This window comes from Podarcis vaucheri (genome assembly GCF_965113315.1).
Source record: "Podarcis vaucheri genome assembly, chromosome: 1".
Taxonomy (NCBI): Eukaryota; Metazoa; Chordata; class Lepidosauria; order Squamata; family Lacertidae; genus Podarcis; species Podarcis vaucheri.
The window spans coordinates 25796502-25823750 of NC_138759.1; the positions used below are offsets into that span (position 1 = coordinate 25796502).

Here is a 27249-nt window from a genome sequence, read left to right on the forward strand (position 1 = left end):
CTTGAAAGAAAATATTATGAAAATGATATACAGGTGGTACATGACCCCAGTCAAGCTGGCAAAAATATATCATTTGACTGACAATAGATGTTGGAAATGTAAGGAGGCTGAAGGGACATTCTTTCACCTATGGTGGACTTGTCCTAAAGTGAAGGCCTTCTGGGAAATGATTTATAATGAGCTAAAAAAGGTGTTTAAGTACACCTTCCCTAAGAAACCAGAGGCCTTCCTTTTGGGCATAGTCGGCCAAAAGGTGCTAAAGAAGGATAGAACGTTTTTTATGTACGCAACTACAGCAGCAAGAATCCTTATCGCAAAACATTGGAAGACTCAAGATTTGCCCACATTGGAAGAGTGGCAAACGCAGTTGATGGACTATATGGAATTGGCCGAGATGACCGCCAGGATCCGAGATTTGGGAGAAGAAGCAATGGAGGAGGATTGGAAAAAATTTAAGGACTATTTGCAAAAGTTTTATAAATTATATGAATTATAAGAACTCGCACGACTTGGAAGGATTAGCTCCAGCAATGAGAGTAGAGGACATTGAAACTAAATAATAAATTAATGAAAGGAGCAATGTTTAAATGTTTGAAATGTTATTATATTGGCTTTTTAGAGTAAATTGGCAATAAGTAATTTAAACTAAAACGTAAGTTTTGAAAGTAGAAAAGAAACGCATGAAACAAGGTTATAATTTGCTGATATTTTTATTGTTAAGAATGCATTGTGAGGGAGATGTGGGGAAGTCCGATAGTAGACTGAAATAAGCTTTGAAATGATCAATTCTTTTTTCTTTCTTTTCTTTGTAGCTGATGTTTCTTTGTGTAATTGATTGAATATTTCTATCTGGGGGGAAAAAAGCAATAAAAATATTTTTTTTAAAAAAAAGGAATTCAAAATATATTTGGGTTAAATTCACATGATTTAGTTTGCATGGTAAATAAAATGTAACGTTGCATAGAAATGATTAAAAATGATTGCCAAGTACTTGCAGCTATATTATAGTGTATATATTTATTTTATCTATATAGTATACATATTTTATATTTCCTGACACTTTCAGAAGGTAAAATTAAAATTATTTGGTTTTCCCAGTTTATTCTGTAGACCAGTGGGAGGGGTTGAGACCTTTAGAACAGTAGTATACACTTGTTCACACTAATAATATTTTTTGGGAGGTGGGGGGGTTGCCATCATCTCCCTAAAAGAGAAAACAGGCTTACTTCCAAGTAAATGTGCACAGGATCAGGCTCTAATCCTATGCACACTTCCTTAGCGAGCAAGCCCCACTGAACTCAAGCCTTCTTTTAACGTTACCAGGACTAGGACTAGGGAGACCTGACCTGAAATCACACAGGCCACGAAGCTCAAGTCCTTTGTCAGGCTAGTTAGCCTAATCTTACCTCACAGAATTGTTGGGAGAAGACTGGAGGGCAGTGGTGGTAGGTGTGTGTGTGCGCGTGCAGAAAAGAAAAGAATTCAGAGCTTCTTATTTGCATTTCAGTCATGCATTTTATTGCCATTCATACGGATATAGTTTCAAACGGGATAAGGGGCGTCGCGTGTTGAGATCCCGGCATTGAAGGGGGTAGGGTCCCTTGCAAATCCGCAATTCTAGAATTCACTGCCCCAACTCCCCATCTCGTCCTCACAACAACCCTGCGAGGTAGGTGGAAGGTTGACAACCCACGAAGGACACCCAGCCAGCTTCTTGGAGGAAGGGCGAGCTCTACACGTGGGTAAGTAAAGTTAAATCGCCGTGGGCTGCTAGACAGCCAAAAAAGAGCCTACAGCGCTCAATCCTCCTCCTTGCAGCAACCCCCCCCAACCTTCAAAAGTCACCCAGCATCGACAAGATAGTCCTCATCACGTGACTGCAATGATGCGGCGGGAACGTCATCGGAGGTGACGGGGGGCAGCCGCGGCGGCCGAGAATGGGATTCCGCGGTATGCGCGAAAAACCTCCCTTCCCTTTTCGCAGAACCACAACAACGGCGACGCAGCCGAAGTCAGGTGACCTCGCGCCACGTGACCGTGCTCGGGGTGTGGGGGAGTGGAGGCCTCGCGCCGTGGCTGACAGGATTTATGACAGGAGCCGGGAAGCGGCAGAGCAGCGCTGAGGCGACGCGGCTGCTCCTTCGTGCCGAGGCTGTAAGCGCGGCAGCCTCATTCATACATTCACCCGGTGAGGCTCGTCCCGTCCCGCCCTCTCCCCGGCTCAGCGCAGCGTGCGAGGATGACTTGGGGGCTGTGGGGCTTCGCGCTGCTGGGCTGCAGCCTGGCCTCGGCCAGCGGCGTTTACCGGCTGGACGACGCGGTGGGGCTCGCCTCGGAGTTCGACGGCATCGGCGCCCTCAGCGGAGGCGGGGTAGGTTGGGCGGCGGGTGCTGCCGCTACCCCCGGTGTCTGGAGGCGCCTCACCCCGGTCCATGAGGGTCCACGCGCGGGAAATGCTTGTGTGTGTGTGTTGAGGGATCCTATAGAACAGCAGAGTTGGAAGGGACCCCAAGGGTTATCCAGCACAAAATAATAATAATAATAATAATAATAATAATAATAATAAGAAGTTATACCTCGCCCATCTGGCTGGGTTTCCCCAGCCCCTCTGGACGGCTTCCAATAGAATACAGTGGTACCTCGGGTTACATACACTTCAGGTTACAGACACTTCAGGTTACAGACTCTGCTAACCCAGAAATAGTACCTCAGGTTAAGAACTTTGCTTCAGGATGAGAACAGAAATCGGGCTCCTGCGGTGTGGCAGCAGCAGCAGGCCGCATTAGCCAAAGTGGTGCTTCAGGCTAATAATAGTTTCAGGTTAAGTACGGACCTCCAGAACAAATTAAGTACTTAACCCGAGGTACCACTGTATTAAAATACAATAATCTATTAAACATTAAAAGCTTCCCTAAACAGGGCTGCCCCTTGCAGTGCAGGAATCTCAGCTATAAAGCATCCAGGGCAGCTGCCCCCCCCAACCTCTGCTTAAAACCGTTCCCTGTGTATCTGTTTGCTTTGTAACACAACCCCACCCTCCAATAAAAACTAATTCAAACAAAAACACCCTTCGTGCAAGGAGGGAGACGGTTCCGCAGTCCAACAGCTCTTCTGGTCAGTAAGTTTTTCCTGATGTTTATTCGGGAGGGTTATTGTTCCAGTCCGTTGCTATATTACACATTTTTGGTTTTTGGTTTTATATTATGAACCGCTTTGTGATCCTTGGGTGATGGGCGGTATATTAATTTAATAATTAATTAACAGAGGTGTACTTAGGGGGTTGGTGAAACTGGCCTCCGGTTCGGGGTGCAAGCCCAAGTGTGTGCGTGTGTGTGCAACAATCACCTGTCAGATTATGGAGCGTATGATTTTTACATTTTACAGTATAGAGATATAAACAGTAACTCCAGAATTTTTCTTTTTTTCTCTTCTAGGCTACTTCCCGGCTTTTGGTGAATTACCCAGAACCTTATCGCTCTCAGATTTTGGATTATCTTTTTAAGGTAAGTGCGACATTGTTGTTCTTGTAGACTTTGACCTAGGGCAGTCATTGAATCAACCTCTTTTTGACCTTTTTTATTTCATTTAAGAAATGTTTTAGCTGTCCAGCCTTGTTAGCTATCCTAGGGTGTGTTGCATTATAAAACATCACATAAAAATAGTCGAACCAGAGCACATAAAATGCATCATCAAAATTCCATATAGGTGTTTCTATCCTGGGTGTCAACTGACTTTCTCGACCTCTCCAAGTCGTTGGAACAAATATGTCTTTAGTTGGCACTAAAAAGAAAGTAAGGCGGATCTCAGCCATACGTGTGAGGAAGGGTGTTTCATAACTGACGTGGCACTTAGTGCTCTGGCAGCTACATTCTGGACTGCCTTCAGGAGCTGCTCCATCTGTTAATGTGCGGACAGGTATTCTTTACTGTACTTATATTTTTATAAAACCTATATGCAGTGCTTGATATCATGACCCAAACCTTATCAGTGCATTAATATCAACTTGCATTTTTTTGCCATGGTGTATGCTTGATGTTTGCTTTATACGTCTGGCAAATAAGATGTAAGAATTTGAGCTAGGATGTTTTTCTTATTCTCACTCCCCCCCCCCCCGCCGCTTACTGTCGTGTTTATTGGCATTGATAATACTAGTCAAATAGCTTGTGGAAGCTTAGTGGCTGCTTAACTGTGACAAAGTGCTGTAAATTCATGTTGCAGTTGGGCATGTAAATATTCTCAAGACAGGACCATCAGCGAAGCCTCAAACTCTCACTCCGTGAAACTAAGATGTACTGCTTTTCATTTCAACATTAAGAATGTTGACAAAAGACTGCAGTTCAGAATAGAATGTGAGAAATGTACTTACAGAAACAGCCTGGGTATTTGGGCAATGCTGAAGTGGTGAAGGAATATGGTGAGCAGCACAGTGCTGGGGCTTTTTCAGAGCAAGAATAATGTCTTCTTCTGGAGTGCTTAGGAAATTTATGGTCTTTCCTGGTAAATGAAATGGTAAATGATAATAATTATTCCAGTCCTCAACAAGGTCATCTAATGAGTCGCCAGGAGGAGCAGGGTCCCGCAAGGCTTGTTGGAATCTATCAGGATCCATCAGTTTTCGTGGACGAGCCCAAATAGGTTCGCCACCCGAGCAGGGGAGGAGCGGGAAGTCAATCTTGGCTTTCAGAGCGTAGTGATCAGACCATGGCATTTGAATCTCTTCCAAGAGGTTAAGACCTTTTTGGAGTTACTACGTGACACTGTTTACTACGTGAAGACAGCCGGAAAGTTTCAAATCCATGGGATATGGCTATTTTTTTTTTTTTGGGGGGGGCTTATTGATCCATTACTGGTGCTGGCTGGCTTCTTTGAGGGCTAACAGGATTTAACTGGAGCCAGGTCTCAGCCCTGCAAAGCATGAAGCAGTTTTGCAGGGGATTGGACTACAGGACCCTTGAGATTCCTTTCAACTCTACCGTTCTACGATTCTATGTTTGTGCTTCTGTGAATATTTTTTTTAACATATTGAAGGCAATTATTTTTTGTAATTGGGATTACTGTTCTTTGAGGGAATCTAATAAGCTGCAAAATAATTGACCTTTTAGAAGAAACTTCCTTGCAATATGCAAAATTTTGCATACCAGTAGAAAATATATACATAAATATAAAGAAAGAAAGATGGAATGAGATAAAATGAGCAGCAAAAGTATTCTTCTGCTTTTGTTAATAAGCAATGCAATGATCCTGGCAAGGGCTCAGGGTAGTGTTGTGGAGTTCCTTTCAGCCTGGAGAAAGTACTGTGTGTTTCATAGCCTGTTTCCCATTCCACTTAATTGTAGGAAGGTACAGTACATACAGCCAATATCACTGCCATGTTCCTTTCTCTTACTGTACGTGTCCCTATAAAACAATTGCAGAAGAGCCACAGGGCTCATTTTTGCAGCACACAGACAGGGGAAAGGCTGATGAAAGGTGAAGGCATAATAGGCTTCTGTACCAAGCTGCTTTGTAAAGATGTATTAAAATCCCTTTCCCTAGTGCTGGTGTTGCTGGGCGACTAGTTTCATTAGCACTGCAGAACTGGTCCTCTGTGGGATATTGACTGCCAGCGTCTCAAAGGCTCTGAAGCCTGACTTCTTATGTGCAGTGTATGCTTGCACAGCCACTGTTTTGGCATATCATGTGCAAACACAATCTCTGTTTTCAATCAAAGAGGTAATGATTGTTGAGCATCATAGTAGGTGATAAGTCAGTACCACAGTCTTGACTGCAAATTACTTCCTATTTACATGATGTACTGTGATCCATGAATAGCATAAATGTTAACACTGCTTCCTCTTCTTTTTCCCCTGAAGCCAAATTTTGCTGCTGCTTTACAAATCCTCAAAGTAGAGATTGGCGGAGATGCACAGTCCACAGGTATGAGCTGTTGAGGAAAGAGATTTAACTACAAAGCATTGTAATAATGCTGTAATTATGGGTTAGTTAGTTCTAAACATTGTCAACCAAGTTGCTCACCACGAGCTTTGCATGATATACTGATTGTGCCTCTTTACTAAGTTCTGGAAAACTGATTCTGTTATGGTTGGAACAAAATACTCAATAGTGGAGATTTTTCTCAAGCCCCTTGACGGGGGATATAATTGCCCTTCCCCAGAGTTATGTTGCTAATTTGATAAGCAGGGTGGGTGTAGTACCCCCACAGCTGATCTGTGTACCTGTGTGTTTGGGGTGTGTGAGAGTGTGTGGATTCACATGAACAAGCAGGCAGAGGGCCCTCTTGGTAGTGGCACCCACCCTGTGGAACACCCTCCCATCAGATGTCAAACAGATAAATAACTATTTGACTTTTAGAAGACATCTGAAGGCAGGGAAATTTTTAATGGTTGATGCTTTATTGCATTTTTAATATTTTGTTAGGAGCCACCCCTAGTGGCTGGGGTGGCCCAGTCAGATGGGTGGCACATTATTATTATTATTATCATTAATATTATTAAGATTGTTGTGTGTATGGTTTTTTGTTTTTGCAGGGTAGAGGGAACTGTTGTCTAGTGGGTTCCATATTAAGTTTGCGAATATCTCCTGAAAATGGGATGTCCTCTTGCTATAAGCTTCTTTACTTTGCCATAAATCCATTGATTTCATTAGCACTTATTTCCACGTAAGCTTATCAAGGTGCTGTTAAATGGGTTGTTGAACCACAATGCCTATCAGCCCCTGGAAGCATGGCTAATGGCCAGGGATGGTGGGAATTGTAGTTCAGCAGCATCTAGAGGGCCAAAGGTGACCCACACCTACAATGAGAGACAAGGGTGAGATCAGCATGTTCAGGGGACCTTCATTGTGGTGGGAGATGCTGAGGTGACCTGTGAGTTTGTTTATTTGTTTGTTCCTAGAGAAGAGGTGGGAAGCTGAGAGGTGTTGTGTGGGGAGGTGTGTTAAGAGAAAGGAATACCTTCACCTCCCAGTTACTGTACTGGCATCAACAAAGATCAGTGTTTTATTGAGTTGTATTTATGGTTTTATTGCATATTTTGGTTTTTTTATTTGCTGTATACTGCTTAGAGGTATTTTATATATTAGGTGGCATAGAGATGGTCTTGATAATATTATTATTGCTATATATGTAGCTGGAGGATGTTGAGGTTGACAGATGTAGCTATTAAGAATAGTTGTTGTTTTTGTCCATGGAGTTTTCTTGGCAGGGATACTGGATAGTTAGAATGGTGCTATTATTGTTCCATATTACATGAAGTTCTCAATCTAATGCAACTGGACATAGATCATAAACAGATAACAGTTCGCCTTGTAAGTGAGGCATGCATATCCTGGGCTGGCAAAGCACTGCGTAAGCTGGATGGTACAGCTGATTTATATTTAGAACATTTAATTAGCATTGTTTTTCATTAGCATTATTTCAATGCAGAGTCATGCGTGGGTGAATGCCAAATGTCAGCTTATTATATCTTTGGACTTTATCAAAAATGGTTTCTATGATTTATGAAGAACCCCGCAACATAACATGGCGCCATCTGGGCACCACATTTCATCTACATTTCAGATTTTAGTATTTTTTGCCATCCTGTTTCATGTGCTTGTGATTCTCCAGTCTATAGAAGATCAGGTTTCTTAATGTAGGTGTATAAGTACAGAGAGCTGCATTTGTTGTTAATATTCTTCTTCCCTTGATGCTATCCAGGGTGCTGAAATTGGTGTAAGAATAACATTGCATGTCCAGTTTCATGATATACATATAGTTTACACGTGTTGAGAAATGTATAAGATTGATGTAGCAAAGGATGTGTAACACATTGCTGAGCTACAATTTTGTTTTCCTTCTGTAGATGGAACTGAACCATCCCACATGCACTATGAAGATGATGAAAATTATTTCCGGGGCTATGAATGGTGGCTGATGAAAGAAGCTAAAAAGAGAAACCCTAATATTAAGTTGATTGGTAAGACCTGCAGACCTGTAAGGTGTGACGTTTTGTCCTTCTTACCCTGTAATTTGAGAGTACCTTTGTGATTCATTTTAAACCATTCTGTTCCAATGTAACGTGCAGCATGCTTTAAATAATATTGATTTACTCAGCTTGGAGTGTGTGTGTGTGTTGTGTGTGTGAGAGAGAGGCTGGGTTTGCCCAACTTTGCAAGCCCAAACTGTGGCTTACCAGGACCATATGAATTTGCAAGCTCTCAGAGGGGAGCTGATGCTTTTCAGGCCTATGCTGTCCTGAAGTTAGCCAGTGTTTGGCTTTGCATGTCATTCAAACCCAGGCTGGTGGTTATTCTCTTTACTCACTAGCTATGAGCTGCTACCAAGAAAAAAACCATAGGTGGTGGCGGGGTGTGGTGGAGAGAAAAGAAGGCATCCTCTGCTGTTGTTACTGCTTATATAGGAATGAGTTGGTGGGCAGATGGAGCGATTTTGACCTGTCAGGCTTTATTTATTAATTCCTTTAAAAAAGAAAGAAGCCTTTTACATAATGATTAAACTGTAAACATTTTGCTTCTCCCCAAATACCCCCCTTCACTAAAAATTTGGTTTCGGTCAGCACCCCATGATTAAAACACACTTAAGGGATTTTGTAGTTTGAATCCCCCACACCATTTCCAGATCATTTCTGTTATATAAACGTATAATAAAATGCTCTTAAATTTGAAATGGAAGATTTGGGGATGTATTGTGATGGGAGCATAGGGTTAAGAGAACATGATTTTCATATAAAACCTCCAATATACCACATGCTTTGATACCAAAATTACCATTGCAATTGATAAGGAAACCTTATTGAATAAATTCAGCCTGTTTGTGAAAATACAATATGCAGGAACCTGTAACACTTCTGGAAAATTAAATTGTGATGTTGGTTGGAGACTGAGGTGAAGCCACAGGAACAAGCAGTGTATTGTATAGTCTCTTGTAGGGTGTCCCAAAGAAAATCAGCATAACCTGGAAGGCTGACAACAAATGAGGAAGACTAGATGCCTGGAGCTGTTGTTTGCCTCTTTTGATAGCCTTCTACTCATAATGTCACAAATGCCTTCCCATGACAGAGTTAGGCAACACATATTTCCCATGCTTTGTAGTATCTTCCTCTTTTAGGAGTGCCCGTTGCAACGGCATGCTGCCTCACCTTCCTGTTTTGGCATTTCTTTGCCCACACAATCAACATGTCATTTCCTGAGTGCTTGATTTGTTTTTCCCACTCTGTAGATGTTTCATGGAAAATACATTGGTTCTGAGAATGTGCACACTCAGAATACAGTGGTGCCTCACAATACGAAATTAATTCGTTCCGCAAGTTTTTTCTTCTTGCGAGTTTTTCGTCTTGCGAAGCATGGTTTCCCATAGGAATGCATTGAAAATCAATCAATGCGTTCCTATGGAGACCGTCCGGGGACAGAGGGGAAGCGCCGCGCGCCTTCCCCTCTGTCCCCGGACCTGTTTAAAGCAAGGGGTGGCGGGGAGAAGATTGCTTCTCCCCGTTGCCTGCCCCGCAATCTCCGGGGACAGAGGGGAAGGCGCGCGTGCCTTCCCCTCTGTCCCCTCTTTTGAAGCAAGGGGTGGAGGGGAGAAGATCGCTTCTCCCTGTTGCCGCCCCTTGGTTCAAAAGGGGTCCGGGGAGAGAGGGGAAGGTGCGCGCGCCTTCCCCTCTGTCCCCGGAGATTGCGGGGCTGGCAACGGGGAGAAGCGATCTTCTCCCCGCCGCCCCTTGCTTCAAAAGAGGTCTGGGGACAGCGGGGAAGACGCGCTGCGCTTCCCCGCTATCCCCGGAGCTTGCGGGGCAAGCTTCGTTTTGCGAAGCAAGCCCATAGGGAAATGCGTCTTGCGAAGCAGCTAAGAAAACGAAAAACTCCTTCGTCTAGTGAGTTTTTCGTCTTCCGAGGCGTTCGTCTTGCGGGGTACCACTGTATGAAGGAAGCCCAGGACCAGCCCGAAGCAGTGCTGGTCACCTGACTGTAATTGTTCCTTCTGATAACTCCATGAGGTGTACTACTGGGTGAAAAGCACTGTTCTGTGGCATACAATAAAGGAGGGCCTGATAGCAAAAAGAGTGCAATTTGGACTGGCTGAGCCTTTGAGTGCTTGTTGGTTGCACCGTTTCTCCGCAGGCACTTAAGCCCACAGCTTTGCCGGAGGAAGAGAGGGAAGGCCCAGTAGCAGGGGGTATTGTTTATCGGCACACATTTCTGGAGAAAATGAAAGGAGAATTTATAGTTATATTTGTGGGGTACCGTGGAAATACTGAATCAAAACGTACCAACGAAAGAAAATTGATGTTTAGTGCTGCCTGATCGCCAAACCATGGTTTGGTTAGTTACCTGGGCATGTGTGCTTCTCTTCTCCCCTCTACCTCATCTCTCATGTGGACATGCCCTAAGAGCCAATAGTTATTAACAATAGTGCAGATACAGTGGTACCTCTGGATGCAAACGGGATCCGTACCGGAGCCCCGTTCGCATCCAGAAGCGAACGCAACCCGTGTCCGCGCGTCTGCACGTGCGCGGGTTGCGATTTGCTGCTTTCGCACATGCGCATGACGTCATTTTGACCGTCTGCGCATGTGCGAGTGGCGAAACCCGGAAGTAACGCACTCCGTTAGTTCCGGGTCGCCGCAGTGTGCATCCCGAAGCTACTTCAACCCAAGGTATGACTGTATTCTAGTTAGCCCAAACCAGTTTCCCTACCTGCTTCTAGCCATGATTGTTAGACTGGGCTTGGCATTAGCATTCCCATAAATGTAACTTGCTTTTTAATCTCCTTGGTTGCCAGCCAGCCAGCAGGCTAAACTCAGGGGGCTGGTACTGGTGTACAAAGCCTTACATAGATTGGGACACGGATAGCTAGCCGATAATTTCACCCCTTTACACCCAGTTGAGCACTGTACTCTGCAGGAGAGGGCCTCCCTCAGACATCATCTCATCAGGAGGTCCATTTTGTGCTGTTGTTTGCATCCGTGGGCTTTGTGAGACAATGGAGGAGTGCGCCTTTTGGGGGTGAGGTCAAGCTGTTGGACTGTTGCAGCGCCTGCTGTACAATGCTGGACTAATGCCTTTTGTTTGGAGGCATCTACCCTTTGGAACTCCCACCAGCTATATATCAAGCAGACGCTGCTGTCTTTTTGGCACCTGTTGAAGACCTCCCTTTTCCTGCAAGCATTCTAAGTGGAGATGATGATAATAATAACAAATATTATTATTATTATTATTATTATTATTATTATTAATTTCTACCCCACGCATCTGGCTGGCTTTCCCCAGCCACTCTGGGCAGCTTTCAACAGAACATTAAAAACAGAATAAAACTTCAAACATTAAAAACTTCCCTGAACAGGACTGCCTTTGAAAAGTCGGATAGTTGCTTATTTCCTTGACATCTTCTGGGAGGGCGTTCCACAGAGCGGGTGCCACTACTGAGAAGACCCTCTGCCTGGTTCCCTGTAACATCACTTCTTGAATGAGGGAACTGCCAGAAGGCCCTTGGCGCTGGACCTCAGTGTCTGGGCTGAACGTTGGGGGTGGAGATGCTCCAGAGATCTTTGTCCCAATCTTTCTCTGTTTTGAATGTTTTTATTAATGCAGTCATTGATCGTTAATTGCTTGGGGGTGGTTCATGGGGAGCTATTCATAAAGGAAATACAGTGGTACCTCAGGTTACAGACGCTTCAGGTTACATACGCTTCAGGTTACATACGCTTCAGGTTACAGACTCCGCTAACCCAGAAATAGTTCCTCGGGTTAAGAACTTTGCTTCAGGATGAGAACAGAAATTGTGCTCCGGTGGCGCAGCAGCAGCAGGAGGCCCCATTAGCTAAAGTGGTGCTTTAGGTTAAGAACAGTTTCAGGTTAAGAACGGACCTCTGCAACGAATTAAGTACTTAACACGAGGTACCACTGTAAAATAATAAATAATGACAGCACGCTCTGAAATTGAAAATTTAGGGGGGAAGTGCCTCTTCAAGATGGTAGGTATTATACTCCCATGGCCAAAGAAGTAGGAAGCTTTCTGTATAATTTCTAAAAACCAGAACTGAGTGGTGCCTCACTGGTTTCAAGAGCAAAGAAATGTGTGGATTGTTCTGTAGTGTGAGCACACCCACAATGCCTCTCCTGCAGGGTAGGTTGAAGTTTGAACTGTCCTATTTTGAGAATAGGGGCTGTGTGCTAAGCTTTTCCGTTGTATTAATTTTATGCTTGTTTTTTTCCTTATCTTTACAGGGTTGCCCTGGGCTTTTCCAGGATGGGTTGGGAGGGGTGAGAACTGGCCCTATGATTATCCGGATGTCACTGCTTATTATATTGTGTCCTGGATTATAGGCGCTAAAAGATTTCATGATTTGGACATTGACTACATCGGGGTTAGTAAAGGAATTCCTCTTTAAATACTTTTGAACATGATTCATGTTAGAGATTCCAAAGTCATCTAATACAAGTCTGCTTTTCCTGAAAAAAATCCACTGGGTTACTTCACACCCCTCCCCTCAATTATTAAAATACTGTAATGATTAGGAAACATTGGTGCGCACACTTTAGGCTTATGGGATTTGCCTTGTTTTTTTGTCCTAGAACCTCAATATCCACCAGTCAGAGCCTGGTACAAAAGACATAAGTTTCCTTTGTGTACACATTTATACACAATCACACCCATCCTTTTTCCTACCTGTAACACTTGCAGAAGGTCCTGCAATTAAACAATTCTGAGCCCAGGCATTTGTTTTTACTACCAGAACTGCATTGAACTTATGTTCCTTCCCTCCACCCCACCCCAATTTTCAGTCCTCCTTCTCCTGCTTTCCTCATTTCTGTTGTTGTTGTTGAACAGTTGGTAGTCAGAATTTGTTGCTCATCTACTTTTAATCACCCAGAGATTTACTAGTAGAGATTGCAGATGTTCCTTTAGGCCATCCACCACTGCCTGCCTTTCGTATCTGTGTGCATTATTACCACACGTTGGGCCAGGACAGAGAGCGTAGCTTCCAGTGCAGATCCTTAAGTCTGGACAGTTTCTTCTGCAGTATCTCATACCTAGAGAAACCAGAGGCTTCATAAGTACTAGGAGCAAAACCTTAACCTGGTTCATGTGTAGCGCCTTTTGCCCTTCACGCTTAAGGTCAGCAAGCTCAGGCAGGGCATGCCAGGGATTGGTTTTGAGTGTGTCTTCTCTTACCTTTGTATCACTTCTATTTTTTTTTATTTTGGTATTTTTAGATCTGGAATGAACGGTCTTTTAGCAGCAAATATATCAAGGTAGGTCAACTGATCAATTGACATCCATTTTTTAAATAATGCATTCTTAGCATGTATAACATCAAACTTCTAGAAGAATTCGTCTAAGTTGTTGTACTAGTGCAACAGGATCTCTCCCTATGCATCCTCTCCCAATTTTGCTTGGACACATCAGAACATCACAGCTGGTGTGGCTGTGTGTGCGTCTATGGGCGGAGAAGAGGGCAGAATGTCTGCACTGAAGCTTACCTTTATCAGCTTACCTACAGTTCTAGCCTTTTTTGTTTTTGTTCTGTTGCTAACGAGTGGCAAAGCTTCCTAAGGCAGTTTTAATGGATAAAGATGCATAGAAAATGGCTGCAATCCAAACATGCCCAGCTGATGCCTCTCAAATGCTTTGGACTACAATTCCCATAATCCCTGGCTGCTGGCCATGTTGATTGGAACTGATGGGAATTGTACTCCAGTACATCGAGAGGATGTCCTCTTGGGGAACACTGGGCTAGAGAGTCTCTAGATTCTCAGTGTTGGTTTTATTTTTTCTTCAGTGTCTGGCTGATACTATTGTTAACCATAGTCTTCAGTTAACCATAGTCTCCCATTCCCCCTGAACTGGGAAACAAGCCACGGTTTTGTGGAGACAAGCCATGAAACCATGGTTTAAACCTTCTACTTGCTCAGCCGTTGCATACAATGCATAGTGTTTATTGACTAAGAGTGTCTTGCTATGCACGACAAAATTAAATGAACCCCATTTTTGAAGACATGAAATGCTACTACTGTTATAATGTAGAAGGGATATGTTAAAAGTGTATATTTTGTGTGGATATCTGGTAGAAAGGGACTGCAGTGAAAGCTGTAAGTGACTGAATGCACACATGCCCGACCTGAACTGCGCTAGGAAAACTAGCATGGTTTAATTTGTCATTTACAGATGTGTCTCTTAAGCTAACTTGTCTCACTGCTACAGATGTATCTTTTAGTGAATATTCCTCCATTTCTGTGAAGTAAGGTTTGTCAGCAGCACTAATAGGCCAAGAACTGAAAGGTGGGAGGAACCACTTACTCTCCAGACATTGTGGACTATAAATCCCATCAGTTCTGACCATGACCCAATGCCCGTGCTAGCTGGGGCTGATGGGAGCTGGAGTCCAAGAGTATCTGGAGGGTCACTGGCTGCCCATCCTTGTTTTATATCCGACATAGTGCCCTCCAAGACAACCCCATGTCTACTGAAAAATAAGTTCCATTGACTTCAGTGGAGCTTATTCCCTGGGAAGTATATAGGATGACAGTCTTATAGCAATGAAAAATGTTTTCTCTTTCTGATGTTATCAACTTACCCTCTTTTTAAAAACATTCATGGGATGCACTTTAGTTAAAGTTCAATTACAGTCAGTTACTAAGATGTGGTGGTATTATTAGTCCGCTTTATTAAATGTAGGATAATGGACATAATTCATGGGAAGTCTTATCTGTATGAGACAGAAATATTTCTTGAAGATTATCATCTTTTCTGTATGTGTAGAGTGGTTTATGTTGTATGAATGATTTCTGCATTGCATAAAAAGGGGAGATTGCAAGATTAACAATGAAGGAAATAATAGGGGTTTAAAAATGGAATTTTTTACTGGTTCAGGCCAGATCATCTTCTCCCTCCCCTCCCCTCCCCTCCCCTTGTGAAGACTAAATTTGGCAGGTGGGGAGGGGCTGCTCACCTCTCAGTCACCTGACATCACAATGATGTCAGTTACCCCTTCCACTCTGCACCATTTGGAATCATACAATGCAGGCAAATTCACAGCCCACGAAGTACCTTTCAAAGCACTACTCAAGACCTGACAATTGACTGATTGTCTGGTCTTGTGAAGTCTATTGCAAAGCATTCTGCAAGACCCCATGACGGAGCGCTTTGTAGATGGTTTTGCAGACACCACATATTGGCAGCCCCTGCAAACCTATTTCAGCTGAGCAAGGTGTTTCCTTTCATCTATGGGGCAGGTAGATGTGGCCAGATGGGGAGACCTGGTCGGCCTAATCAGGTCTGTGGGTTGGAGGTTTCCACCCCTGTTTTAAAACATGGTATTAGAAGCTGGCTGCTAAGTGAATGTAGGATGGAGTTCTCAAACACTTAATTGACTTCTGAGTTTAGCGTGTCATGCCTGTTTAATGATAAGAATGGAGAGCTGCCAAGGATTTTCAAATCTCCAGTGTTTCTGCTTTCTCAGTCATTAACAATTCAGTTATTTTATTTTAGAATTCTTACATTATTTAAATTGGATGATGAGGTGCCTTAATGGGTGAGATTCAACAAATGAGTCCTGTTTATTTGTTCAATGGGGTTTCCCTGCTCTCTGTGCATGTCCTGAAATTGGCTTGGGAGAACATCCAGAACAGTGTGTTGGAGGTGGCAGGTGTATCACCAGATGTACGGGAGTTAGCTGTGCCTGATAGGTGGCTAAAAAAGTGAATCTGTACACCTGCCAAGGCACTCCCTTCAAGTTGTTTTAATAACAGGTTCCAGGATTAAGAACTGGTAATACATGAATAACTTGGGGAACTGGGAGCTTTGGAGCACAATTTAAAGCAGTAGTTATCCAAATGTTGAAAGTACATTTCATGTACATATCAGAAAGGGGCCAGGAAGAGAGAAAGCTCTCAGGTAAGGGTGTTCAGGATTCCATTTGAGAGCTGTGACACTCGGGCAGATTAACTGTGTGTGTAGAAGCCCAGCTCTTCCATCATTTCACAGCCCTCGCACTTTAATTTGATCTGTTAAGATAATGTCACACTCTCTCCATTGATGAAAGCTGTGTTATCTGTCAAGTAATGCTATCTGTTATCAAGGTACTCCGCAAAACCATGGACAGAGTGGGTTTAAGGAAGGTTGGCATCATTGCTGCGGATGGTGAATGGGACATTGCAAATGAAATGCTAGTCGATCCCTATCTTAATGACTCGGTTGAGATAGTAGGGTAAGTGTGGAAGCCTTGGGTAATAATAATAATAATTTTATTATTTATACCCCACCTGTCTGGTGATGGTGATTCCTTTGTGCCTTTGGGCACAATTCCATATGAACTGAAGAAAGTTTGGATCCACGTTTGACCATTACTGAAGGAAATTTGGATCCAAGCTTGGCCATTTCTGCATCTCATACTTGAGCATAAAGTCCTTACTGCATGGGGCTATGCTGCCCCTTTTGCCACCTCTGCTCCTGTGCTTGACGTGCATTTAGTGCAACCTGTCTAGAGTCTCTCTGCTGCTGCTTATTTTGGTGTTTGCATCCTTTTTTATATATCTTCTACAGTCTTTTCAGTGGTGGTAGTGTGGTTTTGGAATACTCTCATTGTATAAATCCTTCAGGCTCCCTCTCTGACCTTTCTTTTCTCTGAGCTGAAAACTTCACTTTCAAAATGGTTTTAATATTTAAAGCAGTAATATTTTACTGCTTTACTGTATTGTTGCTGTATTGTTACTCTTTTTTCAGATTTCCTGATTTTTAATTTCATTTGTAGGTGTCCTTTTAATGTCCCTTGTTACATATGTGTTTCATATCTCTTAGATGTGAAATTCTTCTAGATGCTCTATGGGAGGAGGAGCAGGGTATCCATTTCCTACATTTATTTATTAATCAAATTTGTACCCAGCCCTTCCTCCTGAAGAAACCTAGGAACCTAGCAAACAACATGCCTTGAAACACTTTAAAAACACCTTTAAAGAACTCCCATTCAAAGCTGAACTCAAAGGCATTTTGAAAGAGGAAGGTCTTCAGTAGGTGCTGAAAAAGGCAACACCTGTTTAATATTCAAATTCATGTCATATACAGAAAATTTATGGCCATTTGGACATTACTAGTGACAGTCTATGCTTAAGATGCCTTTCCAACATGGAAATCCTCGTTTTAAAAAAGGATCGCCCAATATATCGACACATGTTCAGACACTGTCGCCCTTGGGTTTGTGATATTTGCTACGTTTGTAAAATAAGCTTATGGAAGTGCCATCATTCCCTCTGTTTATGATATTCGGGTATGAACACAATTGTTAGGTAGCCTAAACAACCCAACCCACGCATAAGAGGGAGGTATCAGCAGGTTTGTGGAGGAACACTATAATCTGCCGAAGTAGTAAGCAAGAACCTTAAGGAATACGCGGGGGATAACCCCACAAAGCAGCACAGTGGCAGTGGCGGAGCTAGCTGCTCGGGCACCCAGAGCAGCGCACATGCTGTGCACCCGGGGGTAGGGCGATTGTGCCCAGGGCATTGCGGCCCGGCTGGGGTGTGTGTGTGATTGGCACAGCCGCAATCGCCCCTGCCTCCCTGCCTCCCTGCCCCCCCCATACCCCTGCACAGTGACCACTGAGCATGCTCTGTACCCATGGAATACTGGCTGGAATACACAACAATATTTTGCGGCAGCTCTTACTTTTGCATTTTTAAAAGCCATGTATATCTCTTGGGAGGAAATTAGGGAAATAAAAGTTCCTCTTCTGATGTACCCCTTAAGTAGGGGGCAAGCACTATTCCGAACGCACTCACTAGGGGGCAAGCATCATTGAACTAAGTGAGGCTACATAGGGCTGGATTATAAATCTGTTTTGTGAAGGCTAATTAACCAGTAAGCAAAAGCTACTCCTTTTAGCCAAACAAAAGAGTTATTTTAATTAGGGGATATTTATAGTAGTTCGGAAGAGGCTGGCTCCTCCTAATGGTGTCTTCATGCACCTGAATTTTGAAGATGATGAGGATGATGATAATAATAATAATAATAATAATAATAATAATAATAATAGTAAATATACCATCCTTCGTCTGTAGATCTCAGGGAGGTTCACAACAAATTTGGGGCACTAATCAGGGCCATTGGTTTTCATATTACCTGTTCTGCAGAGTTGTCTAATGTTACAAAATTGCCACAGCAACAATTAACTCTCTGCTGACTAATTTAAAAGCAATTCAGCTGGTAGTCACATTTGACCCAATTGTGGATTCATTCAACAGGATTAATAATCTAGTTAGGTACACACACACAGTCAGCCCTCAGAAGAACTTAAGGATTTTCAAAATGATAACTTGCCATGGAATAACTTTTCTGATTGAAAAATGGTAGTCAGGCATCATAGGCAAGAGCACCTCAAGGCTTATACTAGGATGTGATTAGTGGCAGGCACTGTGTGTGGAATGATGCTGCTCACCTGACTTTGTTCTAGCTGAGTCACAGATGCCTAAAGGGACAAGAAGGGATGTTGTGGTGTTGAGGTTGGTGTGGTTCAAATGTGGTGGCGGAACCAGGCTAGTGCTCTTGCTCACATGTTTGCAGTGCACTGATCTTTCCTCTGCCTCTCCATTCCAGTATGCAACAGCAACTCAGCTGGAGGGAGGTCAGGTGAGCAGCGGAGCCTCAACCCACAGCCTGCTACTGGGTGGTGGAAAAGATTGCCATGGATCATGTCTTGCTTTTCTGAAAATGCTCACTTAGGCCTCAGAGTAACCTCGTAGCTATGCAGATAGGCTTCCAAAAACTAGTCTCATGCAAAGTCCTCCTAACCTTGTTATTGAACAGGTTGTATATTGAAGCTTGTTCACGATAGGTAAACTGATACTATAACCATTTTAAAAAATGACATGCCTACTCCTAGGACCTTTGCTGTTAATTGTACGAGGAAATCAGGATTCTTAAATGCACCGGATTTTAGTGTCTTGCCTGTAGTTTCACGGTCTGGCTCAGTAAACTCCACCTGCGTTTTGTTTTACATTGAGACAAACTCTGAAAACTCCCAGTATCTTTCCTTTACAAAAGGCGTCAGTGGGGAGCCGTGATCTGGATTGTGATGAGGAGCAAGGGGCGGGGGGATGGTTAAGCCGTTACATAAGTACATGACAGTGGGCAAGCTGGTTGAAAAAATACACTCTTGACTTCCCTGTTATTTACATAGTGTAGGAAGCTGCCTTATAATGAGTCAGACCATTGGTCCATCTAGCTGAGTGTTGTCTATGCTGACTGACAGCAGCTCTGCACGGTTTCAGGCATCTTCCCTCCTAGCCTTACCTGGGGATGCTGAGGATTCATCCTGGGACCATCTGCATGCAAATCGGGTGTTCTAGCCACTGAGCCTTTCCCCCTCCCTTCAGATTCTTCTGTTGCTGTTCAGAGAGACAACCTAGTGGAACGTTAGTGGTGTTTGAAAATAGAAATGTCCTCTGTTTGCCACCGCAGTGATGTTACCTTGGGAGCCAAGTCTGTGTCTTGCTGCAAGTTCACCATGGAGTGAATGAATGAGTTGTGAATGAATGAATGAGAATTGAAAATGGGTTTGGGCTTTAGTCGGGAGAGAATTTGCTTTTGTCCCCAAAGCCATTGCAGTAACTGGCTTAAGCATAGAGGGCTCTGGTTGGGCTCCATAGAGTTTGTTCAGGAGGTTAGCACATGAATTGTAGAAATTCTGCTTGTGATAGTCACTTCTAGCATAAACGTTTGTGTGTGCAGTAGGTGTTGAATTGGCCCTGTGTGTCCAGGAGACATCCCTATTGATCTTTTCTCTACTCCATAACTTTACTTGCTTGCAAGAAATAAAAATAAAGTTTCTTCCCAATTTGGAAGGAAGAGATGGAGGTGTCCTGGCTTGCCCAGCCTCTGCACCCATTGGTAGTTGCTTGGTTAGAGTACCAGCGAGGTGCAGAGGAAGAGCAAAACTTTGCATAACCCCAGCTCTAAACTTTTGGAGGTGGAACTTGTTTTCATGTTCCCACTTCTCCCCCTTACTCCAAACAAAAAAGTTCAGAGGAGCAGATTTTCTTCTGACTTCTGACCATGTGCCGCATTTCAGAGAAGCTGTTGGACCCTGTCCTTTGGAGGAGTGGGGTCCTGCCAACAACAAATGCTTAGCTCCGCTGGTAAGGCCAGCCAAAATGTATTGACCCCTGACAAAGTTAGGTATGAATTTGAATTCTTTGTCTTGGTCCAACTGGAGCTTGGTTCCATTTACAATATTGGGAGTAATCTAATATTTAGGAACTTCTATGAGGTGCCATCCAAATATGTACTAATCCTACTTTTGCAGAAAACTAGTTGTATTTGTGGAAGGAAGTAGATAATGATGAATGCTCTTAAGATGGTTGGAAGGTGCCTTGTATGCCTCCTTCCCTCAACTCTGCTTTCCTTTGGACCATATCAGTGAGACCGCGAAGGGGATATTTGTCATCTGGGTAGCCCAGGTGCACTGCATGCACACTGCCCAAGCTTGCATCCCAGGAGGTCACTTTGGTTCTGCGAATGCAGAGGTTGACTTCACCCCTGGAGGTGCACTCCATTGTCTTTCAAGACAGACAGATGCCAGCAACCATAGTAGCTCTTTTGTATAACAGCTAAGTTATTTTGAAGACCTTTTGTTTCAATGAGGTTTATGGGTCTACTGCAGGTGGTGGTGTTGTTTTAAGCTGCAAATCTTTTGAAAGAGGTATCAGTGTCTTTTCTGCAGCAGAATAACATCACCACTTTGTTTCCCCTTGCATGTGTTCACGGGATGTCGTAGTTAGTCACTGAGCCTCTTGGGCTTGCTGATCAGCGGTTCAAATCCCCGCGATGGGGTGAGCTCCCATTGCTCTGTCACAGCTTCTGCCAACCTAGCAGTTCAAAAGCACACTAGTAGCTGCGGCTACTAGTAGGCACCGCTGCAGCGGGAAGGTAAACAGCGTTTCCATGCACTCTGGCTTCCATCACTGTTCCGTTGCGCCAGAAGCAGTTTAGTCATGTTGGCCACATGACTCGGAAAGCTGTCTGTGAACAAACGACGGCTCCCTTGGCCTGAAGGGGAATACCCCAGAGCCACCTCATAGTCACCTTTGACTGGACTTAACCATCCAGGGGTCCTTTACCTTTACCATGTTGGTCACCTGGGCTGTACATAAAGGTCTCCCGTGAGCTTTGTTTAATAGTGATAATCTTACCAATTCAATCCATCTTTGGTGAAGTTCTTGTCTGCAGTTTTTGAAACTCTACCATTTGTGCAGATGTCTCTCAGTGAGGTGAGGTACAGGTGATAAAATCTTGGCGCAGAATAATAAAGCTGTAATTTGTGCCTTCTCCCACTGCTTGCTGATTCTTCTTAAAACCCAGCTTAAAGTAACATTGGCACACACATTCAAGCTTACACTTTAGCAGCTGCTCATATCCTGTGTCAGGGCTATTGCACAGAGAGACGGTTGACTTTGTTGATTATGTCTATCAATGGATGTGAATGAGAGCAGGGTCCTTTCTCTTGCTTCCCAAGGTCAAATCTGAGAGCAGACTTTCAATTCCTGTTTAATACCTAGCCTTCACCAGAGTGAAGCACATAATATGCCTGTTGTGTACCAAAAGAAGCACGGCAGCCTTGATTTTTGGAAAATGCTGTGTGTGGGAATACTATATTTTCATCTCTTTATTTTCCAAGCTTTTAAGATACACTTTGGATAAACAAGAGCTGCAGCGGGTGAGGATCATAGCCAGCGATAACCTCTGGGAGCCAATTTCCTTTTTCATGCTGGTTGACTCTGAGCTACATGAAGCAGTCGATATCATTGGGTAGGACATCTCTTCAAAGCTGATTTTTTCCACCCATAATCCCTTCTGAAAAATTCTGGCAAATGATGGGAAACAGCAACTTTGGAAAAACTTTCTGGAATATCAGCATAGCAGTTACAAAATTTTGGCCACGTGCCTCTTTAGCAGCAATCCTGTATGCCAAGGGGAGCATGCGTTGTGCCCATCAGATGTTGGAATGCAACTCTCACCAGCCTCAGCCAACTTGGCGGTGGTCATGGCTCATGGGAGCTGTAGTCTCAATAGCATCTAAAGGGCAGCTTGTTGGCTACCCCTGCCATACACATGGATCTGGGAGGATGACCCATTGTTGCAAAGATGGACTGACCTCTGATGGACTGATGGACTGACCTCCATAGGATACTTTCAGGGATACTGAACTATACACACACATTGATGTAATTGGAACATGACAACCCTGTCCTTTTCCCTTTGCTCTGGGAAAAGGGGAGAGGAGAATTTGAACAGAGAAGTGCCTCATTTCTTCAAATCATGCTACCCACTTCCCCAAGCTGTTCCCCCTCCTTCCAAGATTCCAGATATGCTTGTAAGTCTAGATATACATTTGGTACTCTGGTGAAGAAAGTCTTTGCTCAAAATCACATCCTCCCCAAGCTGTTTTCAGGCTCTACTTTCATGCAATTGACTGTAATTCATAGCGGTAGGTCTCCTTAGTTCTGGTTGTTCCCTTTTGGTAGAGTGAATGGTTGCCATGTAGATCTGATTTGATCAGCCTGACCAATCCATGTGGTGACATTAGCTCTTCAGTGAGTAAAATTTGCCTTGTGTATCTTTTTGAAACTGGTGATTGTGGAGATGGACTATATTCATTTAAGATCTGAATTGTTTGTGTGATTTAGGTTAAAACGATAAGATAACTCTAGTTCAAGATTTCAGAAGATAGAAAGTTCTTAGGGGTAGCTGCATGTTTCAGTACTTCCATGTTTCAAAATCAACTTGGCATGCCCAGAGTGAGGCAGGGTTCCTGTTTTGAGAAACAAGAACCCCAATCCCTGCTATGTGGCACTATAGTCCTTAAGGTCTTTGACTTTGGGTCAAGAATGGCGGCTGAGAATTAGTAAACCCATGCAGTTTAAATTCTGCCTCTGCTGTGAGCCCACCAGAGGCCGAGAGAGAGAGAATGGAGACAGTGATAATGACTTATTTTGCAGGGTTTTTGCAAAGATGGATGAGAAAGTATACAAAGCTCTTTTGAGTGTCCAGAGTGCTATGTAGATGCTAAGTATTCATTTTTTTCCCTTCCAAGTTCTGAGATGTAAATTATTATTATTCAGTCTATTAGCCACCCTTCACCAGCAGGTCCCAGAGCTGGTTACAACAGTTTAAAATTCAGTATTCAGAATAGTTAAATGGCAGTCTTTGGCAGAAATTAATAAATCCCTGACACTTTCAGGTTCAAGTATTTTGTTCTTCCGGGTCATGGACTTAACTGTGTATTGCATCCAAATGGATGATGCAGCCTGGCCTTCACCAACCCTGTGCCTTACAGACATCATGGACTGCAGTTTCCATCACCCCTGACTGTTGGGCATTCTAAATGGCACAGATAGGAGCTGGATTTCACAATGTCTGCAAGGCAGCAGGTTAAGAGACGGCAGATGCAAACACACAGGATAAAGACACCCAATTTCACTGGGTGATCAGTGATTTGTTAAATGTATTCTAGAGGTGTTTGGATCCTAATCTCTCCTCCATGGAGGAAAGGACTGATAAGAACTACTGCAAAAGAAAGAAAGAAAAAAGAAACTACAGTTTTCTAGAGTTTAAACTTACTGCAATCAAGTGTATTTAGAGTCCTTGCTTTGAGTTAAAATGCACTTTGTCCTTGCTTTTTGTTTTTCAATATCCAGGGCTCATTACCCAGGAACGAAAACGGTGCCTAGTGCGTTGTACACAAAGAAGAAACTCTGGGCTTCAGAAGACTATAGCACTTTCAATGATGAAGTGGGGGCAGGTTGCTGGGCTCGAATCCTGAACCAAAATTTTGTGAATGGGAAAATGACATCGTACGTCTTGACTTTCAAAGAATTATAGATGTGTGTATGTGTGTGTGTGTGTGTGTGTGTGTGTGTGTGTGTGTGCCAGTCTGTCTCTATCTATCTAGCAAGGTAGAATAAAACCTTGTCTAATTACCAGTAATTGGAAATGCTGGTTGCCAGGTTTGCATTTTCCAGCTAATGAAATCCCCGTGGACTTGAAACTTGTATTTCTTGACAGTCTGGTTCACTTTTATCCACAACAGAAGAAGTAGGCTCAAACACTTGATATTGTGGCCCAGATAAGTCTTAATTTCCCTCTTCACATGTTACCTCCAGTTGTTGATGATCTGCATGATGACCTCTTGTTGGGAGAAAGACGGAGGGGAAATATGTCCCTGTTAATTCTCCTCAGTCTCTCAGCGGCTTTCAGTACCATCAACCATAGTATCCTTCTGGAGTGGCTGTCTGAGTTGGGGGTGGGTGGCACCCACTTTGCAGTTGGTCGGGTCCTGCTTGGATGGTCATTTTCAGAGGGTGATGCTTGGGGAGTGCTGTTCGGCCTTGTAGAGTCTTCACTGTGGGGGTTCAATTTGATCCTCCTTGCTGTTTAACAAGTAATCTGGAATTTTGGAGTACGTTGTCAGCAATATACTGATGACATACGTTGAGCTACAGCCCTTTCTCATAGACAAATATATTCCCTGTATATTTATTGGTCTAACCATAGCATGCTAGACCAATTCTTTACATGATTCTCTTTATTAATTCCTGTCTTCTTTATCTCTATATCACACAGCACTATTGCTTGGAATTTGGTGGCTAGTTACTATGAAGATTTACCTTTCGGCCGGTGTGGTTTAATGACAGCGCAGGAACCATGGAGCGGGCATTACACTGTGAACCCCCCCATATGGATAACAGGTATTTTTTTTAGGCAGAGCTTTTTGAAATGAGATGTATGTTTTTCAATTGTGGCTTTTCTAAGTTATTAAGGCCGCAGCACACTTCATTGGGCATACAAACTACCGTATTTTTCGCACGATAGGACGCACCGGACGATAGGACGCACTTTGTTTTAGAGGGGGGAGAACAAGAAAAAAAATTCTCCCCCTCTCTGCCCAGCGCCCCTTCAGTGAAGCGGCAGGAGGCGCTGCACAGAGAGGGGGAGAACTTTCCCCCTCTTGTTTTCCCGCTCTAAAACAAGGTGCCGTTTAAGGTGCGTTCAGGCGGCTACCTTGGAAGCCTGGAGAGCGAGAGGGGTCGGTGTGCACTGACCCCTCTCGCTCTCCAGGCTTCAGGTTCCTTTCGACCTGCTCTTTGGGGCTGGCAGGGGGAAGCCCACCACCAGCCCCAAAGAGCAGGTCAGGGAGCAGCGGAAAGGAGCAGTGGAGAGGCTCCTGCCTTAGCCGCGCGTCACCTCTCCAGTCGGGAGAGGGTCGCAGGGGGCTGCTTTAGCCCCGCGCGCGCTCTCCCGGCTAGAGAGGTGACGTGCAGCTATAGAGACTCCTGCCATAGCCGCGTGTCACCTCTCCAGCCGGGAGAGGTTCGTGGGGGGCTGCTTTAGCCCCGCGAGTGCTCTCCCAGCTGGAGAGGTGTCGCGCAGCTATAGAGACTCCAGCCGGGAGAGGGTCGCGGGGCTATGGCGTCTTCGCTCCATAGGACGCACACACATTTCTCCTTCATTTTTGAAGGGGAAAAAGTGCGTCCTATAGAACGAAAAATACGGTATTTAACCCAGCAGGGCTAACTTCTGCATAGATATGCATGGGATTGCACCGCAAATGTATTTTGAATTGTTGCTCTGTGATTCAATTTTTCAAATTTATTGGACAGCCTTTGTAGTAGTGATGTTCTTGGCAAGTTAACTAAGAGCTGGAAGGGAAAGGTTGTGGCGTATTTGGAAATTAACTTGTTTGGGTGCAATAAGGGCCAGCTCAAGGCACGATCAGCATGATAAAAAATGCCATGTATTCATGCTATACACACATACATGCACATGTATTTACAGAGTAACCCTAACTGTTGCTCAGAAGCCCTATTTAATTTAACAAGGTTTACTCCCAGGTAAGTGGAGTTAGGATTGCAAATTTTAGTAAGATTCCATGTTTCCCCAAGGGGGGGCAGAACTAAGCAAATTCTCTCTCTGTGTGTTTGTGTATGTATATATATGTACATAGGGCCAGCTCTAGACATTTTGCTTTCTGTGGTGCAGCAGCAAATGATGCATTTTCTATCCCTAAAGTACATAGTACCCAAGGCCAACAAAGTTATTTTGGTATCTGGGGCAGAAAATACTGCAAGTTCCTCTCCTGTCTTGTAAAAAAATCAACAATAAATACACAAATATTTCCTGCAACGATTTCATGTCACCCCAAATTGGCTGCCAGAGATGGCTGCATCACTCTGCCTAATGTTAGGGCCAGTCCCCACCTCTCTGTATCAACCTGTGTGTGTAGAGCTGGAGTCCCCAACATGGTGCCCATGAGCACCACAGTGCCCTCAGATACATCTATGGCACCTTCCTTGGGCCTCTGACCCTCCTGATTTTTATCTTAGTTTTGGAATTGGGGGATGTTTTGAGGGGGCGGGGGACTGTCTACTTTTTTCATTGTTTTCTTTCCCCCCCGCTGATGTCAGTTCTGTAAAAGCAAAAACCCTCAATGCAGTTTACAAAAAAGATAAAACTGTAGTAAAGTTATCAATAGAAAGAAAAAAAACAACAACTTTCTTCTCTCCTTTTTCTGTTTTGACACAGCACACACTACTCATTTCACACAACCAGGCTGGTACTACCTGCAAGCCGATGGGCATCTGGAAAAAGGTGGCAGCTACGTGGCTCTGACTGACAGGCAAGGCAATCTCACGATCATCATTGAAACCATGGTAATGCTCTCTTAACGCACTCTGCCAATGTCTACCTAGCTCAGAACTGTATTCCAGCTATTTAAAACAATCGTGTTTTAAAGGTACCTGTGCTGTATGCTGGCCTGCCATGGTCCGTTAGATGGAACTGTGATTGGGAAGGGCCATCTATAAATCTCACCTCCTCTATGAATTCAGAAGCTGGCCTTAGATAACCTTCTGTCTCATAATCTCTGCCCCCACGCCTGCATTACAGGAGCCGTTTGTAGTGACCTATTTTATAGAATTGTGGAAAGGCAAGGTAAAATTGGTGAACCTGCAGCCCTCCAGATGTTGTTGAACCACAACTCCCATCATCCCTGGCCATCATCCATGATGGTGGGGGTGCTGATGGGAGTTGTGGTTCAACCGCACTGGGAGGGCCTACTTCTTTCTCCCATCCCTGTTGTAAGGGTTCCTGGAATGACATACCTGAAGTGCTTTGAACACTGGTGACACAGTCATTCAAAGTATGAGTCATAGCACTATTGAGGTTCATGGCACTTAACAAGGAATGTGAGGACCACAAAACAA

General features: G+C 43.9%; 1 protein-coding gene across 3 annotated transcripts in view; it reads left to right on the forward strand.

Moving 5' to 3' along the window:
• Positions 1 to 1905: 1905 nt before the first annotated feature.
• Positions 1906 to 27249, forward strand: part of GALC (galactosylceramidase) — a 37401-nt gene continuing 12057 nt past the window's right edge. The window contains exons 1-10 of one of the 3 annotated variants that reach the window (XM_082232931.1): positions 1906 to 2371; positions 3435 to 3503; positions 5853 to 5916; positions 7842 to 7955; positions 12223 to 12362; positions 13213 to 13251; positions 16078 to 16205; positions 23686 to 23841; positions 24611 to 24735; positions 26570 to 26697. In XM_082232931.1, coding sequence (XP_082089057.1) covers positions 2240 to 2371; positions 3435 to 3503; positions 5853 to 5916; positions 7842 to 7955; positions 12223 to 12362; positions 13213 to 13251; positions 16078 to 16205; positions 23686 to 23841; positions 24611 to 24735; positions 26570 to 26697 — 1095 coding nt within the window. In that variant the 5' untranslated portion in view covers positions 1906 to 2239. Of the gene's footprint in view, positions 2372 to 3434; positions 3504 to 5852; positions 5917 to 7841; positions 7956 to 12222; positions 12363 to 13212; positions 13252 to 16077; positions 16206 to 21665; positions 21797 to 23685; positions 23842 to 24610; positions 24736 to 26569; positions 26698 to 27249 lie in introns of all 3 variants that reach the window. The other 2 variants (XM_082232930.1, XM_082232932.1) reach the window with 2 other exon arrangements.